The 15,112-nt window shown below is 42.1% G+C and overlaps 1 protein-coding gene across 3 annotated transcripts in view; it reads left to right on the top strand.

The window, feature by feature from the left end:
• DNAJC24 (DnaJ heat shock protein family (Hsp40) member C24) overlaps nt 1-14,155 on the top strand; it is a 45,727-nt gene extending 31,572 nt beyond the window's left edge. For all 3 annotated transcript variants that reach the window (XM_075188041.1, XM_075188042.1, XM_075188043.1), the window contains 2 exons: nt 13,137-13,205; nt 13,888-14,155. In XM_075188041.1, the coding sequence (XP_075044142.1) occupies nt 13,137-13,205; nt 13,888-14,021 (203 nt within the window). In that variant the 3' untranslated portion in view covers nt 14,022-14,155. The remainder of the gene's footprint in view (nt 1-13,136; nt 13,206-13,887) is intronic.
• Nucleotides 14,156-15,112: the final 957 nt, after the last annotated feature.

A 15,112-nucleotide genomic window follows, 5' to 3' on the forward strand; every position in this document is an offset into this window, starting at 1 on the left:
TATCATACTCCGATATTCTTATAGATTGTGAGCAGGGCCCTTGTACCTCTGTCTGTCTGGCAATACCCAGTCTTATTTTATTAATGTGTTTTTCCAAATATAAAGCGTTTTAGACTATGTTGGCTCTATGTAATTAAATGTTAATTCTAATCTCGTTTTTCTTCAATATGTGCTACACATTTCTGGGATCCAATGTGAATTATTTTCCTTGTTAAGTCACACACCTCCTTGTCTCCTGCCCATATCACTGTTGGGCCTGATTCATGAAGGAGAGCAAAGTATAAAAAAGGAGTAACTTCGCACCTGGGCAAAACCATGTTGCATTGGAGGAGGATATACATTTAAAATGTGGGGACAGATTTATAGTTTGGGTAGGGCATGTACTAGATCAACTTTAAATTTCAGTGTAAAAATAAAGCTTAAGTATTTGTGTGCTACATGTAAAAGCAGCCATTATTTAACTTATGTGCAAAATATTACATTAATTAGCACCCCTTGCATTGTAACATGGTTTGGTCCAGGAGCAAACTTAAGCTATTTTTTTTCTGCTTTGCTCTCTAATGACTCAGGCCCATTGTGTTTTAGCCTTAGTACTTCCTGCATAACCAACAGTCCTCTCTTCGAATATTATATTGAAACGTTTTATTATTTTATGTGGCCAAATAATTCTTGTCTCTGTAACATAGGACTCGTTTTTCTCAGATCATTTCAGTACTACAGGTATGATCTATCTCGGCAGATCGGATCCAAGTAAATTTATTACTGGAGTCTGATATAATGGACATGTTTCCTACATTTTAGTTGATTGTCACATTCACCACTGATCTTTCAATGTAGTACTGACCGGATGGTAACAGCCATGGTCCTGTGGATGACCAGAGAGTGGAGGTGTTTGTGATCTCTAAGAGAAAAATAGTTTATTTTATTATTTTATAAAGTCAGGGTCAGGATTACAAGTGCTGGTTTGAAATCAAGCAGCGAGGCTAGAGCGACTGGAGCGAGGCTAGAGCGACTGGAGCGAGGCTAGAGCGACTGGAACGAGGCTAGAGCGACTGGAACGAGGCTAGAGCGACTGGAACGAGGCTAGAGCGACTGGAACGAGGCTAGAGCGACTGAAGCGAGGCTAGAGCGACTGGAACGAGGCTAGAGCGACTGAAGCGAGGCTAGAGCGACTGGAACGAGGCTAGAGCGACTGGAGCGAGGCTAGAGCGACTGAAGCGAGGCTAGAGCGACTGAAGCGAGGCTAGAGCGACTGGAACGAGGCTAGAGCGACTGGAATGAAGCAAGAGCGACTGAAGCGAGGCTAGAGCGACTGGAGCGAGGCTAGAGCGACTGAAGCGAGGCTAGAGCGACTGAAGCGAGGCTAGAGTGACTGGAACAAGATTGCTTTAGCAGAAAAAACATCTCTTCAGATTGAAATGCATGGGAATGCCTCTAACTAGTGAAATACCTTTCCTTATACAGGGCATTCATTTTTTTCTGGTTGCTGACAAATGATGCCTTCACTGAGAGACACCGAATCACAGTCACATAGAATAAGTGAGGGTACACGGAACCTTCGAACAATATTCACTTTCTTCTTGAATCCCATACATTCTTGGAATCTTCATGAGATATGCGTAACGAATCATTGGTGGTGCTTTAAAGTAGCCCATTTTATGGGCTGGACTAACATTACTAAGAATACAACCTATCAATGAGTGCCTCATGCCTCCTACTTCAATGTTGTCACTAGTTCCTGGGGAATTGATAGGCTGAAAAATGATAGCCTCCACTGCAAGTAGATGACAGGTACACTTAATTCAAACAAACATCCCCCTGCTGACCAGCAAAACAGAGGACATTATATTTAGTCCATTGTTGGGACTGTGTGCGCACCACCAGCTTTCAGCTGCCACTGTTTCATCAATACAGTCCTGACACCATAGACAATACTGCAGGCACCATGCCTGGTTATACCACCTTTATGGGACCATTTTCGGTAACGCCACGGCTCTGATGGTCACTTGAATGTCTTCCCCCTCCTCCGCCCAGTGCCTGCACTTCCTTCAATCCCTTACGCGGTTGTGATAGAATTCACAACACCGCACTCAGGCCAGTTTTCTGCTCTTGATGACTAAAGTCTCACCAGTGTTCCGCTGCATTACGTTCATTAACACGGTGAGATCTGCAAAGCACAATAGCAGGTAAAGTGCCGTGTGACTGCAAAGCTGCCGAAATCGTCGCTTACAAAAATACATCTGCCCTGAGATCTCTGAAATGTTATCATTCCAGACCAATGCACACATAGTAAAACATGGCAGTAATTATTTCCTGAATATATTCTTCATGCAGATCTTGTACTGCATTGGAATGCTAACAGGAAAATTAAACGATGAGGGTAACTTGACCGTTATTTTGGGTGTTCTGAACAGAATAGACAGGTGAGGGGTGAGGGGATGATGCCGTAAGAGATCAGTAGCCACATTTGCAGCATGTCACTGTGTATATAATATATGGGATAGTGTACCCTGATAAGAGAACTACATAGATCAGAGGTGAACAATTGTATTGTTATTATACATTCTGTTGGGAACAACCTGTTTTTAATAGCACACTGACACTTGGTGTCCCCGTTAAGGCTAGTAAGTAAGTACCACTTGTATGGATGATATATAGAGATGTTCACAGACCCCTGTGTTTTGGTTTTGGTTCTGGATTAGCTTCGTGTTTTGGTTTTGGTTTTGGATCCCCATTTTTTTTCTAAAATCCCTATTTTATTTTTTTCTAAAATCACATAATTTGGCTCTTTTTTTTGTTCTTACATTATTATTAACCTCAAAAATATTAACTTCCAATTATTTCCAGTCAATTTTTGTCAAGTGACAAGAACACTGCTACCCCTCTTGTGTCTGTATGAACAATGGCACTGGAGAGTGACAAGAACACTGCTACCCATGTTTCTGTATGTGCAATGTCACTGAGCAATGTCACTGGAGACTGGAGAGTGACAAGAACACTGCTACCCATGTTTCTGTGTGTGCAATGTCACTGAGCAATGTCACTGGAGACTGGAGAGTGACAAGAACACTGCTACCCCTGTTTCTGTGTGAGCAATGACACTGGAGAGTGACAAGAACACTGCTACCCATGTTTCTGTATGGGCAATGGCACTGAGCAATGTCACTGGAGACTGGAGAGTGACAAGAACACTGCTACCCATGTTTCTGTGTGAGCAATGGCACTGGAGAGTGACAAGAACACTGCTACCCATGTTTCTGTGTGTGCAATGTCACTGAGCAATGTCACTGGAGACTGGAGAGTGACAAGAACACTGCTACCCATGTTTCTGTATGGGCAATGGCACTGAGCAATGTCACTGGAGACTGAAGAGTGACAAGAACACTGCTACCCGTTTCTGTGTGAGCAATGTCACTGAGCAATAGCACTGGCGGCTGGAGAGTGACAAGAACACTGCTACCCCTGTTTCTGTATGGGCAATGGCACTGAGCAATGTCACTGGAGAATGGAGAGTGACAAGAACACTGCTACCCCTGTTTCTGTGTGAGCAATGGCACTGAGCAATGTCACTGGAGACTGAAGAGTGACAAGAACACTGCTACCCCTGTTTCTGTATGGGCAATGGCACTGAGCAATGTCACTGGAGACTGGAGAGTGACAAGAGCACTGCTACCCCTGTTTCTGTGTGAGCAATGACGCTGGATCTCCTGGGGAGGGAGGTACTTATCGAATCCAAAACCCGCAAGATCCGACAACGCAACAAAGACATTTTGCCTCGATTCAGATGCGAGGACACGCGAAAGTAACGAGCCGGCTTGCGAGTCTTCTCGGATCCCCTAAGTTTGGGTGGGCTCGGTTTTTTAGAAAACCGAGCCCGAGTATCTCTAATGATATGTTCCTGTCAAGTGATTTTAGTGGGTATAGAAATAGTTTAAGACACATGTGGCTTTACAGCTGTTTTGGAAATTTAATTACCAAACTTTGGTTGGCATAGCATTCTGAGACTTATAGTTCTACCTCGCAAGTTGCCTACCTATGGTTTGGAAGCTTTCTTACTTTCAGGGAAATTTCCCAGCTACTTAGTAAATTGTTCATAAATAAGACACACAGCAGTTTTGGCACTCTGTTGTTGTAAGGCGTGAGGTTGCAAAATGAATAATTTTGTCACAAAGATGACTTGTAATACCTTTATTATCTGCAATAGAGTTTATACAGATGGATGATTTATCAGTCTTTTTCTGTTGTTTTTGTGTATGTGATGGTTTTGACAGATTAAAACCGCAGGTAACATTAGTCTGTGGTGATTTCATTAGGATTCATCCAGACCCTTCGACCATTTGTGCTTTGTCTAGATGTATTGTATGGTGCAATTTTTTGGCATAAACTTATAGTTTTGATTTTTTTCTTTCTTAGTTGAATACAGTTTTCATGTGTAAATAACATGAACCAAAAACACCCATGTGCACATAGTGTAGGAGATACACCGATTAGACACAACATTAAATCCACTGACAAGGGAAGTGAATGACATTGATTATCTTGTTACAATGGCACCTGTCAAGGGGTGGGATATATTAGGCAGCAAGTGAACAGTCAGTTCTTGAAGTTGATGTGTTGGAAGCAGGAACAATTGCCAAGCATAAAGATCTGAGCGACTTAGGCAAGGGTCAATTTCTGACCGGGTCAGAGCATCTCCAAAGGAGCAGGCCTTGTGGGGTGTTCCATGTATGCAGTGGTTAGTACCTACCAAAAGTGGTCCAAGGAAGGACAAACGGTGAACCGGTGACAGGGTCATGGGCGCCCAAGGCTCATTGATGCGTGTGGGGAGCGAAGGCTAGCCCGTCTGGTCCAATCCCACAGAAGAGCTACTGTAGCACAAATTGCTGAAAAGGTTAATGCTGGCTATGATAGAAAGGTGTCAGAACACACAGTGCATCGCAGTTTACTGCTTAATTATCTGCATAGCCGCAGACCAGTCAAAAGTGCCTATACTGACCCCTGTCCGCCGCCGAAAGTGCCTACAATGGACACGAGTGCCAGAACCGAACCATGGAGCAATGGAATAAGGTGGCCTGGTCTGATGAATCACATTTTCTTTTACATCATGTGGATGTCGTTTACCTGGGGAAAAGATGTCTCCAGTATGCACTATGGGAAGAAGGCAAGTTGATAGAGGAAGTGTGATGCTTTGGGCAATGTTCTGCTGGGAAACCTTGGGTCCTGGCATTCTTGTGGATGTTACTTTGACACGTACCACCTACCTAAACATTGTTGCAGACCAAGTACACCACTTCAACTGTATTCCCTGATGCCAGTGGTCTCATTCAGCAGGATAATACGCCCGGCCACACTGCAAAAATTGTTCAGGAACGGTTTGAGGAACATGACAAAGAGTTCAAGGTGTTGACTTGGCCTCCAAATTCCCCAGATCTCAGTCTAATCGAGCATCTGTGGGATCTGGAAAGTCGGAGCCATGGAGGTCCCACCTCACAACTTACCCAACTTAAAGGATCTGCTGCTAACGTCTTGGTGCCAGATGCCACAGGACACCTTCACAGGTCTCCTGGAGTCCAAGCGTTGACGGGTCAGAACCTGTTTTGGTGGCACCAAGGGGAACCTATACAATATTACGTACTTGGTTTTAATGTTGTGGCTGATCGGTGTATATTATTTCTTAATGTAATATTTAAGTGGTCTTAATACTGAAGTAATAGTCTCACTACAACCAATTATAATCTAATAACACTTCTCTCTGATAATTTAATGTACAGTTATCACTTATGTTAGGATGATGTCAAACCAGCAATTAAAATGCTGTTTTTTTTAACACTGCGCTTAATAATTAAAGCCCTGATATGTAGTAATGAAAGGAGACTGCTAACTGGTCATTATAGAGTATATAAACACTAGTTCTGAGTCTCCATTTGTTACTATGTATCAGTGCTTTAGTGATTAAGCATCACACTTAAGAGCCACATTTTAATCACCTGTGGGGACATTACCTGTAGTCATGTATTATAAGAATATGTATAAACTCCTGTAAATAATGTCTGTATAAATGGTGAGTTGTGACATCATCATGTCAATGATTATTAGGAAAGATTATAACACTGTGTTCCGTGGTTAGTCTCACAACCCTGGCTGCAAACCAGGGCTGTGTGATGGTTTGGAGGGGTTGTATGCTGGACAACCAATGAGAAGCCACAATCATAGACATTGCAGCTTCTCATTGGTCCTGCCACTCACACCCCCATTCCACAGCCAGGTGATAGGCAAGCATTTAGTATAATGCCATTTACTGTACATTATAAGAATATCACCTGACAAATATGTATAGTATAAGAGGACATGACGCTTATATTTTTATCATTTACACTAGGCCACCAAGTTCTTTGCCTATGTAACTGTGACCTGGCATGGCTTACAGGAAGAGAAGGAGATACATAACTTACTAGGAACTAAGACACAAATTGATAGGTTGCATTCTCACCAACACTTTTTCAGCTCACTGTTTTGACTGTAGGGACATTTTCAGTCCTAGGACCATTGTTTTAGACTTACACAAATAACTACAGATGAATGATAGCGAAGTTGGCTGTAGTGTTCAACACAAAATTTCCCCTATCACTTCTTTGTTTCTCAAGTACTTCTCTCTTAACACCCCCCAACCACGCCATGGAGCAGAATGAATTGACTCCTTTATAGACTGTAAATTCAGCAAAATGCAGAACTCACAATTATGTCACCTGGAACTTCTCCCCTCTGTTCCATCACACAACACGATGTCTGTGACCTTTCTCTGCAATCTTTACAAATTACTTTTTTAAAGTAAAATAAATAGTCTTTTATTCCATTTATATAATACTGTAATTATTATTATTCTTTTTGTATTACTATATATGTCTGCCTATTTGTGCCTGTCCACATGTGTGTATTTGCCCTGTGTGGGTTCGGTAACATGAATAGAAGAGCATAGAGATACAGAACATATGGGATGTTAACCAGTGCACACAGACAGCATACATTTAAGTCCATGTGTGATATGCACAAGAAGGTACTAATACAGTAATACACTCATCTGGGAAATCCTAGATAAGATATAGAGGAATGAAATATGATGTAAGGAATTAAAAGATAACTCATAATTCAAAGTTTATCAATACATACAACTATAGTGTGTGATTATACTCATTAGATATAGTCGTGTCCACAGTCTGGTCTGTAACGGCTGCTGACCTGGTTCACACAGCGGGCATTAAGTGGTTGTCGATGCCCCTCCCTTTGCGTCTGCGCTAAGCGGTGCTGCTCATTTGTCCGTCAGCCAATCACTGATTGGCTGTAGGAGCCTTCAATTACATCCAAGGGAACCAAGTAGTAGTTAAAATCATCAGCTGCCCCCAGTGAGATAAAATGAGATCTTCCATTGTCATACAATCATTAATCCACACTATCCATACTGTAGGTGGGGTACTCTATCCTTGCCCTCACTGTAGGTGGGGTACTCTATCCGTGTGCTGACTGTAGGTGGGGTACTCTACCCATGCCCTGGCTGTAGCTTGGGACTCTACCCATGCCCTGGCTGTACGTAGGGTACACTACCCTTGCTCTGGCTGTACGTGGGGTACACTACCCTTGCTCTGGCTGTACGTGGGGTACACTACCCTTGCTCTGGCTGTAGGTGGAGTGCTCTTCTCTTGGCCTGGCTGTAGGTGGGGTTCTCTACCCATGCCCTGGCTGTATGTGGGGTACACTACCCTTGCTCTGGCTGTAGGTGGGGTGCGCTTCTTTTGGCCTGGCTGTAGGTGGGGTACTCTATCCATGCCCTGGCTGTAGGTGGGGTACTCTACCCATGCCCTGGCTGTATGTGGGGTACACTACCCTTGCTCTGGCTGTAGGTGGGGTGCGCTTCTTTTGGCCTGGCTGTAGGTGGGGTACTCTATCCATGCCCTGGCTGTAGGTGGGGTACTCTACCCGTACCCAGGTTGTAGGTGGGGTACTCTATCCGTGCCCTGGCTGTAGGTGGGGTACTCTATCCGTGCCCTGGCTGTAGGTGGGGTACTCTATCCGTGCCCTGGCTGTAGGTGGGGTACTCTACCCGTACCCAGGTTGTAGGTGGGGTACTCTATCCGTGCCCTGGCTGTAGGTGGGGTACTCTACCCTTGTCCTGGCTGTAGGTGTGATACTCTATCCGTGCCCTGGCTGTAGGTAGGGTACTCTATCCATGCCCTCGCTGTAGGTGTGATACTCTATCCATGCCCTCGCTGTAGGTGGGGTACTCTATCCATGCCCAGGCTGTAGGTGGGGTACTCTACCCATGCCCTGGCTGTAGGTGGGGTACTCTACCCTTGCCCTGGCTGTAGGTGGGGTACTCTACCCATGCCCTGGCTGTAGGTGTGGTACTCTACCCTTGCCCTGGCTGTAAGTGGGGGTACTCTACCCTTGCCCTGGTTGTAGGTGGGACACTATGTTGTACTAACCAGCAGCAGCATATGGATATTTTTCACGTTTAGATCCCTTTACCTGATGGTCAGCAGTCCTAGTGTTCAGGTTCTGATTCAGGCTGTATATAAATATGTAATAAATGGTCATCTAATGGTCAGCAGGTTGTGATCTCAGTTTAGGCTGAATGGATCGTACTACAATATAAGATGTTAATGAAAGTCTTGTAGTGACGAGCCGCAATCCCCACGGGAACCATATTTTTAATAGCTTGGTGTCTCGTAGCTCCTACTGCTGAAATAGAGATAGTTTTCACATGTAGGGAAGGGAAATAGATGTACATTTGTGAGAATCTTTATTAATATATTTCACCTCTCATCTGTGAAGTTACTCAACTGTTACAATTCTAGAGAAGCAGCTTCCTAACACGGGTGTAAGAACAGTTTCCATTTTCTTCCTATTCACTACATATTTAATGTACTGTAGGTGTTTAGGACCTATTAAGACTGGCTTTATTGATCCTGTCATTTCATAAGCTTGCTGATCGTCTTTAATTGCATTAATCAGACTTACACCAGATACACACTCCCTGGAGATCCATAGTTTAGACCTCAGGTAATACCTGGTAATGCAGAAAAAGATAGATATGAAAGTCCAATTTCATGCAATATAATATGTTGCTAATTAATGAATAACATGCTAAAATTGTTTCTTTTAAGTGTTAATTACATTTTTTTCACCAGTACTTAAGGGCAGTTAAATGAGGTGTTTCATTTGCCCGTAGTTATTATTCAGAGTGAAGTAGCGCTATTTGACTTGTAACGGCCACCATAATTGCGGATCATTTAAAGGACAATCTTTATAAGGAAACCGCCTCACACAAAGCCTTTTAACACTGCAGACGGTACTTTTGACAGGTTCAAAGCTGATTAAGAAAATGCAGATTTTTTTTTTTAATGTGATACTATTGTAATCTTTAATGCAAGATGTTGGGGGTCCTGAATCTCAGGAATAGTCTCAAAAATAAAGGGGAGTCCTTACAATCATCATCATCATCACCATTTATTTATATAGCGCCACTAATTCCGCAGCGCTGTAAAGAGAACTCACTCACATCAGTCCCTGTCCCATTGGGGCTTACAGTCTAAATTCCCTAACATACACACAGACAGACATAGAGAGAGACTAGGGTCAATTTGTTAGCAGCCAATTAACCTACTAGTATGTTTTTGGAGTGTGGGATGAAACCGGAGCACCTGGAGGAAACCCAGGCAAACACAGGGAGAACATACAAACTCCACACAGATAAGACCATGGTTAGGAATTGAACTCATGACCCCAGTGCTGTAAGGCAGAAGTGCTAACCACTTAGCCACCATTATGCCCAAGACATCTCCACGTGGATAATACGGGAGGCAGCAGATCCAGTCTTAAACTGCTTCCTTTAGAAATGACTCAGTTCCAGACATGAATCAACTGTGTCTGGCAGCCATAGTCTACTGTTATACAGCCACACATGCTCATAGTATCCCACATCCCTGTATAGTGGTAGCTGTGTATTATGATACTATACTAGTAGGTTAGTTGGCTTCTGGTTAAACCTGACGAGGTTCAGCCCCACAGACTATGTTGGTGCTATTTCACTAAAGTATAATAATAGCAGAGACATGTGCCACTTGTAGCACCACATAAGCATTTATACTGACGTCTTCTCACATGGCAGGTTGTGTGTATATATAATGTTTGCTACATGTAGTTTCTGAGTGCTGGCCAGGTACCCGGTGTGCCTCAAAACTGATAACTTATGGCCAGATTTTGGGAATCCTTTCTATTGTCAGTGGTTGTCGGTGCCCCCTCCCTTTGTATCTGCATATTATGGTGAAAGGTGAATATGGAGCATAATGACAGGAAAATATTAGAGATGCTCACTAACCCCCAGTTTTGGATCTGGATTAGCTTCGTGTTTTGGTAAAACCGCCCTCGTGTGTTTTGGTTTTGGATTTTTTAGGAAAAAGAATAAAGTATGCTAAAATCACATATTTTTTGCTCTTTTTTTGTTCCTACATTATTATTATTAACCTCAATAACACTAATTTCAAGTCATTTGCAGTCAATTTTGACCACCTCACAGGTCACATTATTATTTTCATACACTTTCGGACAAAGACTGCAGCGACTTGGCTGGATGGTAAGCGACAGAGCAATGACACAAACACACGGCAGTTCCTAGCACATCTAGGACACATTGGCACACAGCAGTGGCAGAAAAGAAAAGTGGGACAAGATGGAATTGTCCTTAGGTCCACCCTCGCTCTCACTCACCCACTGTTATGTTGGATTTTAAAAAGGAATCCAAAAATCGCGAGATCCGATGACGTAACGAGGGGCGTTTTGCCTCGTTTTCGATTCTGAGGGCGCGTGAAAGCCAGCTTGGTACTCAGATCCCCTAATTTCGGGTGTGTTTGGTTTTCCAAGGAACCGAGCCTGAGCATCTCTAGCAAATATGGGTTTTAAAAGAGGTCCAGCTTGATTGCAAGCTCACCCACAGATAATCAGTACTCGCTTCCTTTATCAATGTTAGCTCTGCAAACCATTTTGTTTGCAGAGCCAATATTCATGAGAATATACAGCCTATCACCTCACTCCAAACGAGCGACATCGCTGAGCCACGAAGAACTTCCTAGTGACAGAAGCTCATTGGATCAGCCACTGAATGGCTCCCTGCCCCTGTGTGATGCACACCTCCCAATAGCATCCCAAAGTGGGCTTGGTCACACCGTGTTGGGGGGCGTGGCTGTCACGTTTGGGTGGGACAATTAAACTCCCCTCCCCTTTCCTAAAACCACCCCTGCATTACCACATGTACCAGTGGCCCGTCCACCACAGTGAGTAGGACGCCCAGTCAGGATGTATGTGAAAGGGACAGATCTACTTTAGCACATTTGTTGGATATAACGGTCTTACTTTTCTTATTTTTTTAGAACTAGGGGCATTAAAAATAACTAATTTGTGCTAAAATTGGCAAACATTAAATTTTCTTACTAAATTTTGTTGTGTAGCGCAAGGGACGTGCACTCTCGTTACATGTCTCATGTTTAATTATACTAAAAAAAATGCTGTTTTTAAGCAGATTTAGTCAGATAATAAAGCCTCTTTTTCCTAAATCAAAACACAAAGGGGTTTTATTGGTGAATTGAAATTTCAGAGTATGGTAATGCAGTGTATGATCTGCCCTGCTGTTTTAATTGCGGATCCCACTATCCCATTTTGTCTGCAGATTAGGGTTTCATTCAGTAGATGCAGATGGTGAGACGGTGTGAAAAGTTAATTTCAGCCCTGCAAAGGCAAAGCTACCATCAATGTTTGAAAGAATAAAAATAAAAGCAAAGTAATTGTGGTTATACATTGCAAAAGTGTCAAAAGCATCAACTAAAGGAGTAATCCTTAGCAGGGAGGAAGAGTGTTTAATGCTTTGCACTAAAATTGGATATAGTACTATAATGTACTTACAAATTACAAATCCAATTATATATCATACATCCTAACCAAATCAAATGCATCTGGTGTGGTATGCTACCTAAAATACTGCTTACTAAATGATAAATTGTTATTTGGGATTTCCTGGCTTTTATTTTTTTTGTTTTTTAATATCTTGCAGTATATTTACTAAACTGTGGGTTGTGAAGATGTTGCCTATAGCAACCAATCAGATTCTAGTTATCTACTTGTACATTCTACAAAATGACAGCTAGATTCTGATTGGTTGCTATTATAGGCATCATCTCCACTTTTTTCAGACCCACAGTATAGTAAATATACCCCCTTAAGCCATTTGTAAATGTGGAAATTAACGTAGACGAAGCATCTTATTTTAAGAGCGAGTTAGAATAACCGGTTAATGGTGTGTGCTCAATTCCCCCTTTCCAATCAGAAGCTCTGTGCAATATTTTGTGGGCATGTTTGTTCCTATTATGAATAATAGGAACATACATGCTGCCAAAATTTAAAATTCACTTTAAAGTATTGCCTACTCTGACTTCTGGATCACAGTCTTAATAAATAACAATATTTCTATTTTTCCCAATCACCATTTATGTCTTAGCCAGGTGAGATAACATTGGCGGCTGTCTTAATTTCATGTGTCACATTTATACATTTTAATTGAAAGTAATGGTTTACATCCAATATCCAACACGTCAGAGGATGTGTTTGAAAAAAATAAGTCTCTGTATGTACCCCTAGATGCTCCCCACTCCTTAAAAGTTCATTGTTCATTAGAAAACCCTGTCCTGCAAAATGAAATCTCATTGTTGCACTTGGTTATAAAATTAGGCTAGGCCACCTTCTCTTAGAATTCCCCAATCCGCTTGTGTTCGACTAACTCATCCAATCAGAAAGAACAAACATTTTGCTTCAACATCAAGGGCCACCGTTTTCGTTTTAACAACTGGGTTAAAGAAAACCGAAGATAAGATAGCAGCAAACTGTTCCCTAGCACAGTAATCTTATCCGTCACCATAATCTGTGCCGTGCATAGTATCTTATTGAAAAATTATTAGTTGAGTAACATCAGAACAGAGAACTCAAAATAGCAATCAATAAAAAAAAAAACTAAAATAAGTCAGCAAAATCATATTCATTGAATGATTTATTACTCCTCAGACATCTTTTCATATGTATCATCTTCTCCCCATTAGAAATAGAGATGACCAGATCGATCCCTGTGGACACTCAGATTCACATAGAAGAAATGTTATGGGATGATGGTAGGTATTGGATGGATGTAGAAATAACTTTTGTAATTGTTCGTACATATGGAATAGGATGGAAACACGACCTGATGAAACATTGGAACGGTTTAGTTATCCAATTTTCTATTAAAATAGCTGTGTGCCCTCACAAACATGAAGGGGGTGCCTCCAGTTTTTCACAGTCACATTCCATTTTTTTTTCAAATATTAGTATTACTGAGCCATCATTTTGGTTTTTTTGCACAGCATAATACATGTGGCAACATTAGTAATACTTAATGGTCCATCCGTTCTGCCACATTCGCCAAACATGGGATATAATGTTCAGCACTGTAGCTGCTGAGCCGTAGTTTGATTGGTGGTAAAAATATTCAGCACCGGATTGTAATCCCACACTTGATATATTCCATGTTATATATTCCAGCTATATTAATATAGATATGTCATTACACTACGGGAGGTAGAGAAATGGAATTTAAAGACACCATTTATAAGATCAGCAGTGATATTGCTGGGGAACTGCATCCAGTATACAGCGTTTTACATGTTTCTTTAAACAAAACAAGAAAGTGTTATACACACACAAAAACAACGACCTATTATCCAATACCAGTTTTAATAGACACATCCTTCTTATCAATGTGCCTAGTATTAAGAAGTCTTATCAACGTCCAATATGTTTGTTTTCTTATAACAGATGAAGAATCGTTCTCCCTTCCATGTCGTTGTGGTGGAAGGTATATTCTGGACGAGACTGATCTGGAACAAACCTCCTTAGTGAACTGCAATTCATGTTCATTGATTATAGAAATCCTACAGGGAGAACGATGAACTGCAATCATGAGATACAAGAGGACAGACAAAAATAGTTTACAGTCTCTTTCATTCTCATTTTAGCCGTTTGTTATAAATGTACATATTGTATAATGGAGTTTCAGTATTTCTTTATAAAAAAAACAAAAAAACCCATTTCATTTGTATTTTATGTGTCAAGTTAGCAGAGGAGTGTGCAGGGTAACAAAGAGAATCTGATAGTGGACATGGGGATATACCATGTACGAGAGACAAACTAGGAATCTGTTAGGTTACTACGTGGGTTGGATGCGGCTCACTGGTAAAGACAGCCTGTGACAAATGGAAAAGTTATAGGGTAGAAAGAGAATTTGTATAGAAAGAAAGTGGACACGTGGATCTGCTCATGTCCATCTTGTGTTGGGCAGCTAGAAGGGCTTTGTCTGGGGTGAGTCCTGCATCGTACAGCCGTGGCTCCCTCTCAGTGGTGGAGGAGGGTATTTGTCTGGGGTGAGTCCTGCATCGTACAGCTGTGGATCCCTCTCAGTGGTGAAGAAGGGTATTTGTCTGGGGTGAGTCCTGCATCGTACAGCTGTGGATCCCTCTCAGTGGTGAAGGAGGGTATTTGTCTGGGGTGAGTCCTGCATCGTACAGCTGTGGATCCCTCTCAGTGGTGAAGGAGGGTATTTGTCTGGGGTGAGTCCTGCATCGTACAGCTGTGGATCCCTCTCAGTGGTGAAGGAGGGTATTTGTCTGGGGTGAGTCCTGCATCGTACAGCCGTGGCTCACTCTCCGTGCTGGAGGTGGGTATAGTGGCACAGGTGGATAGCTGCAGTATATGACCGCTGCTGCTGCTTCCCACCCAATTTCTATACACGTACCCTCTTCTACCCCCCATACTGAGTTTCAAGAAGGATTTATATTTTAGGTTACTGTTGCAGAACATTTTGAAGGGTGAAATTTTGGTAAAGTGATAAGCTATTTAGGCTCTAAAGGTTGTATTATAAAAGAATCAGTTATTTCAGTCCCCTTAGCGGTAGAAAAGTTCGATTTAGTTACAGTAAGCTATTTGGCGCATCAGTAGATGCTAATTTTTAATAAGTTGTCTGCAGCCTCTATGTCCACATGGA

The sequence above is a fragment of the Mixophyes fleayi genome, chromosome 10, assembly GCF_038048845.1.
Source record: "Mixophyes fleayi isolate aMixFle1 chromosome 10, aMixFle1.hap1, whole genome shotgun sequence".
Classification (NCBI taxonomy): domain Eukaryota; kingdom Metazoa; phylum Chordata; class Amphibia; order Anura; family Limnodynastidae; genus Mixophyes; species Mixophyes fleayi.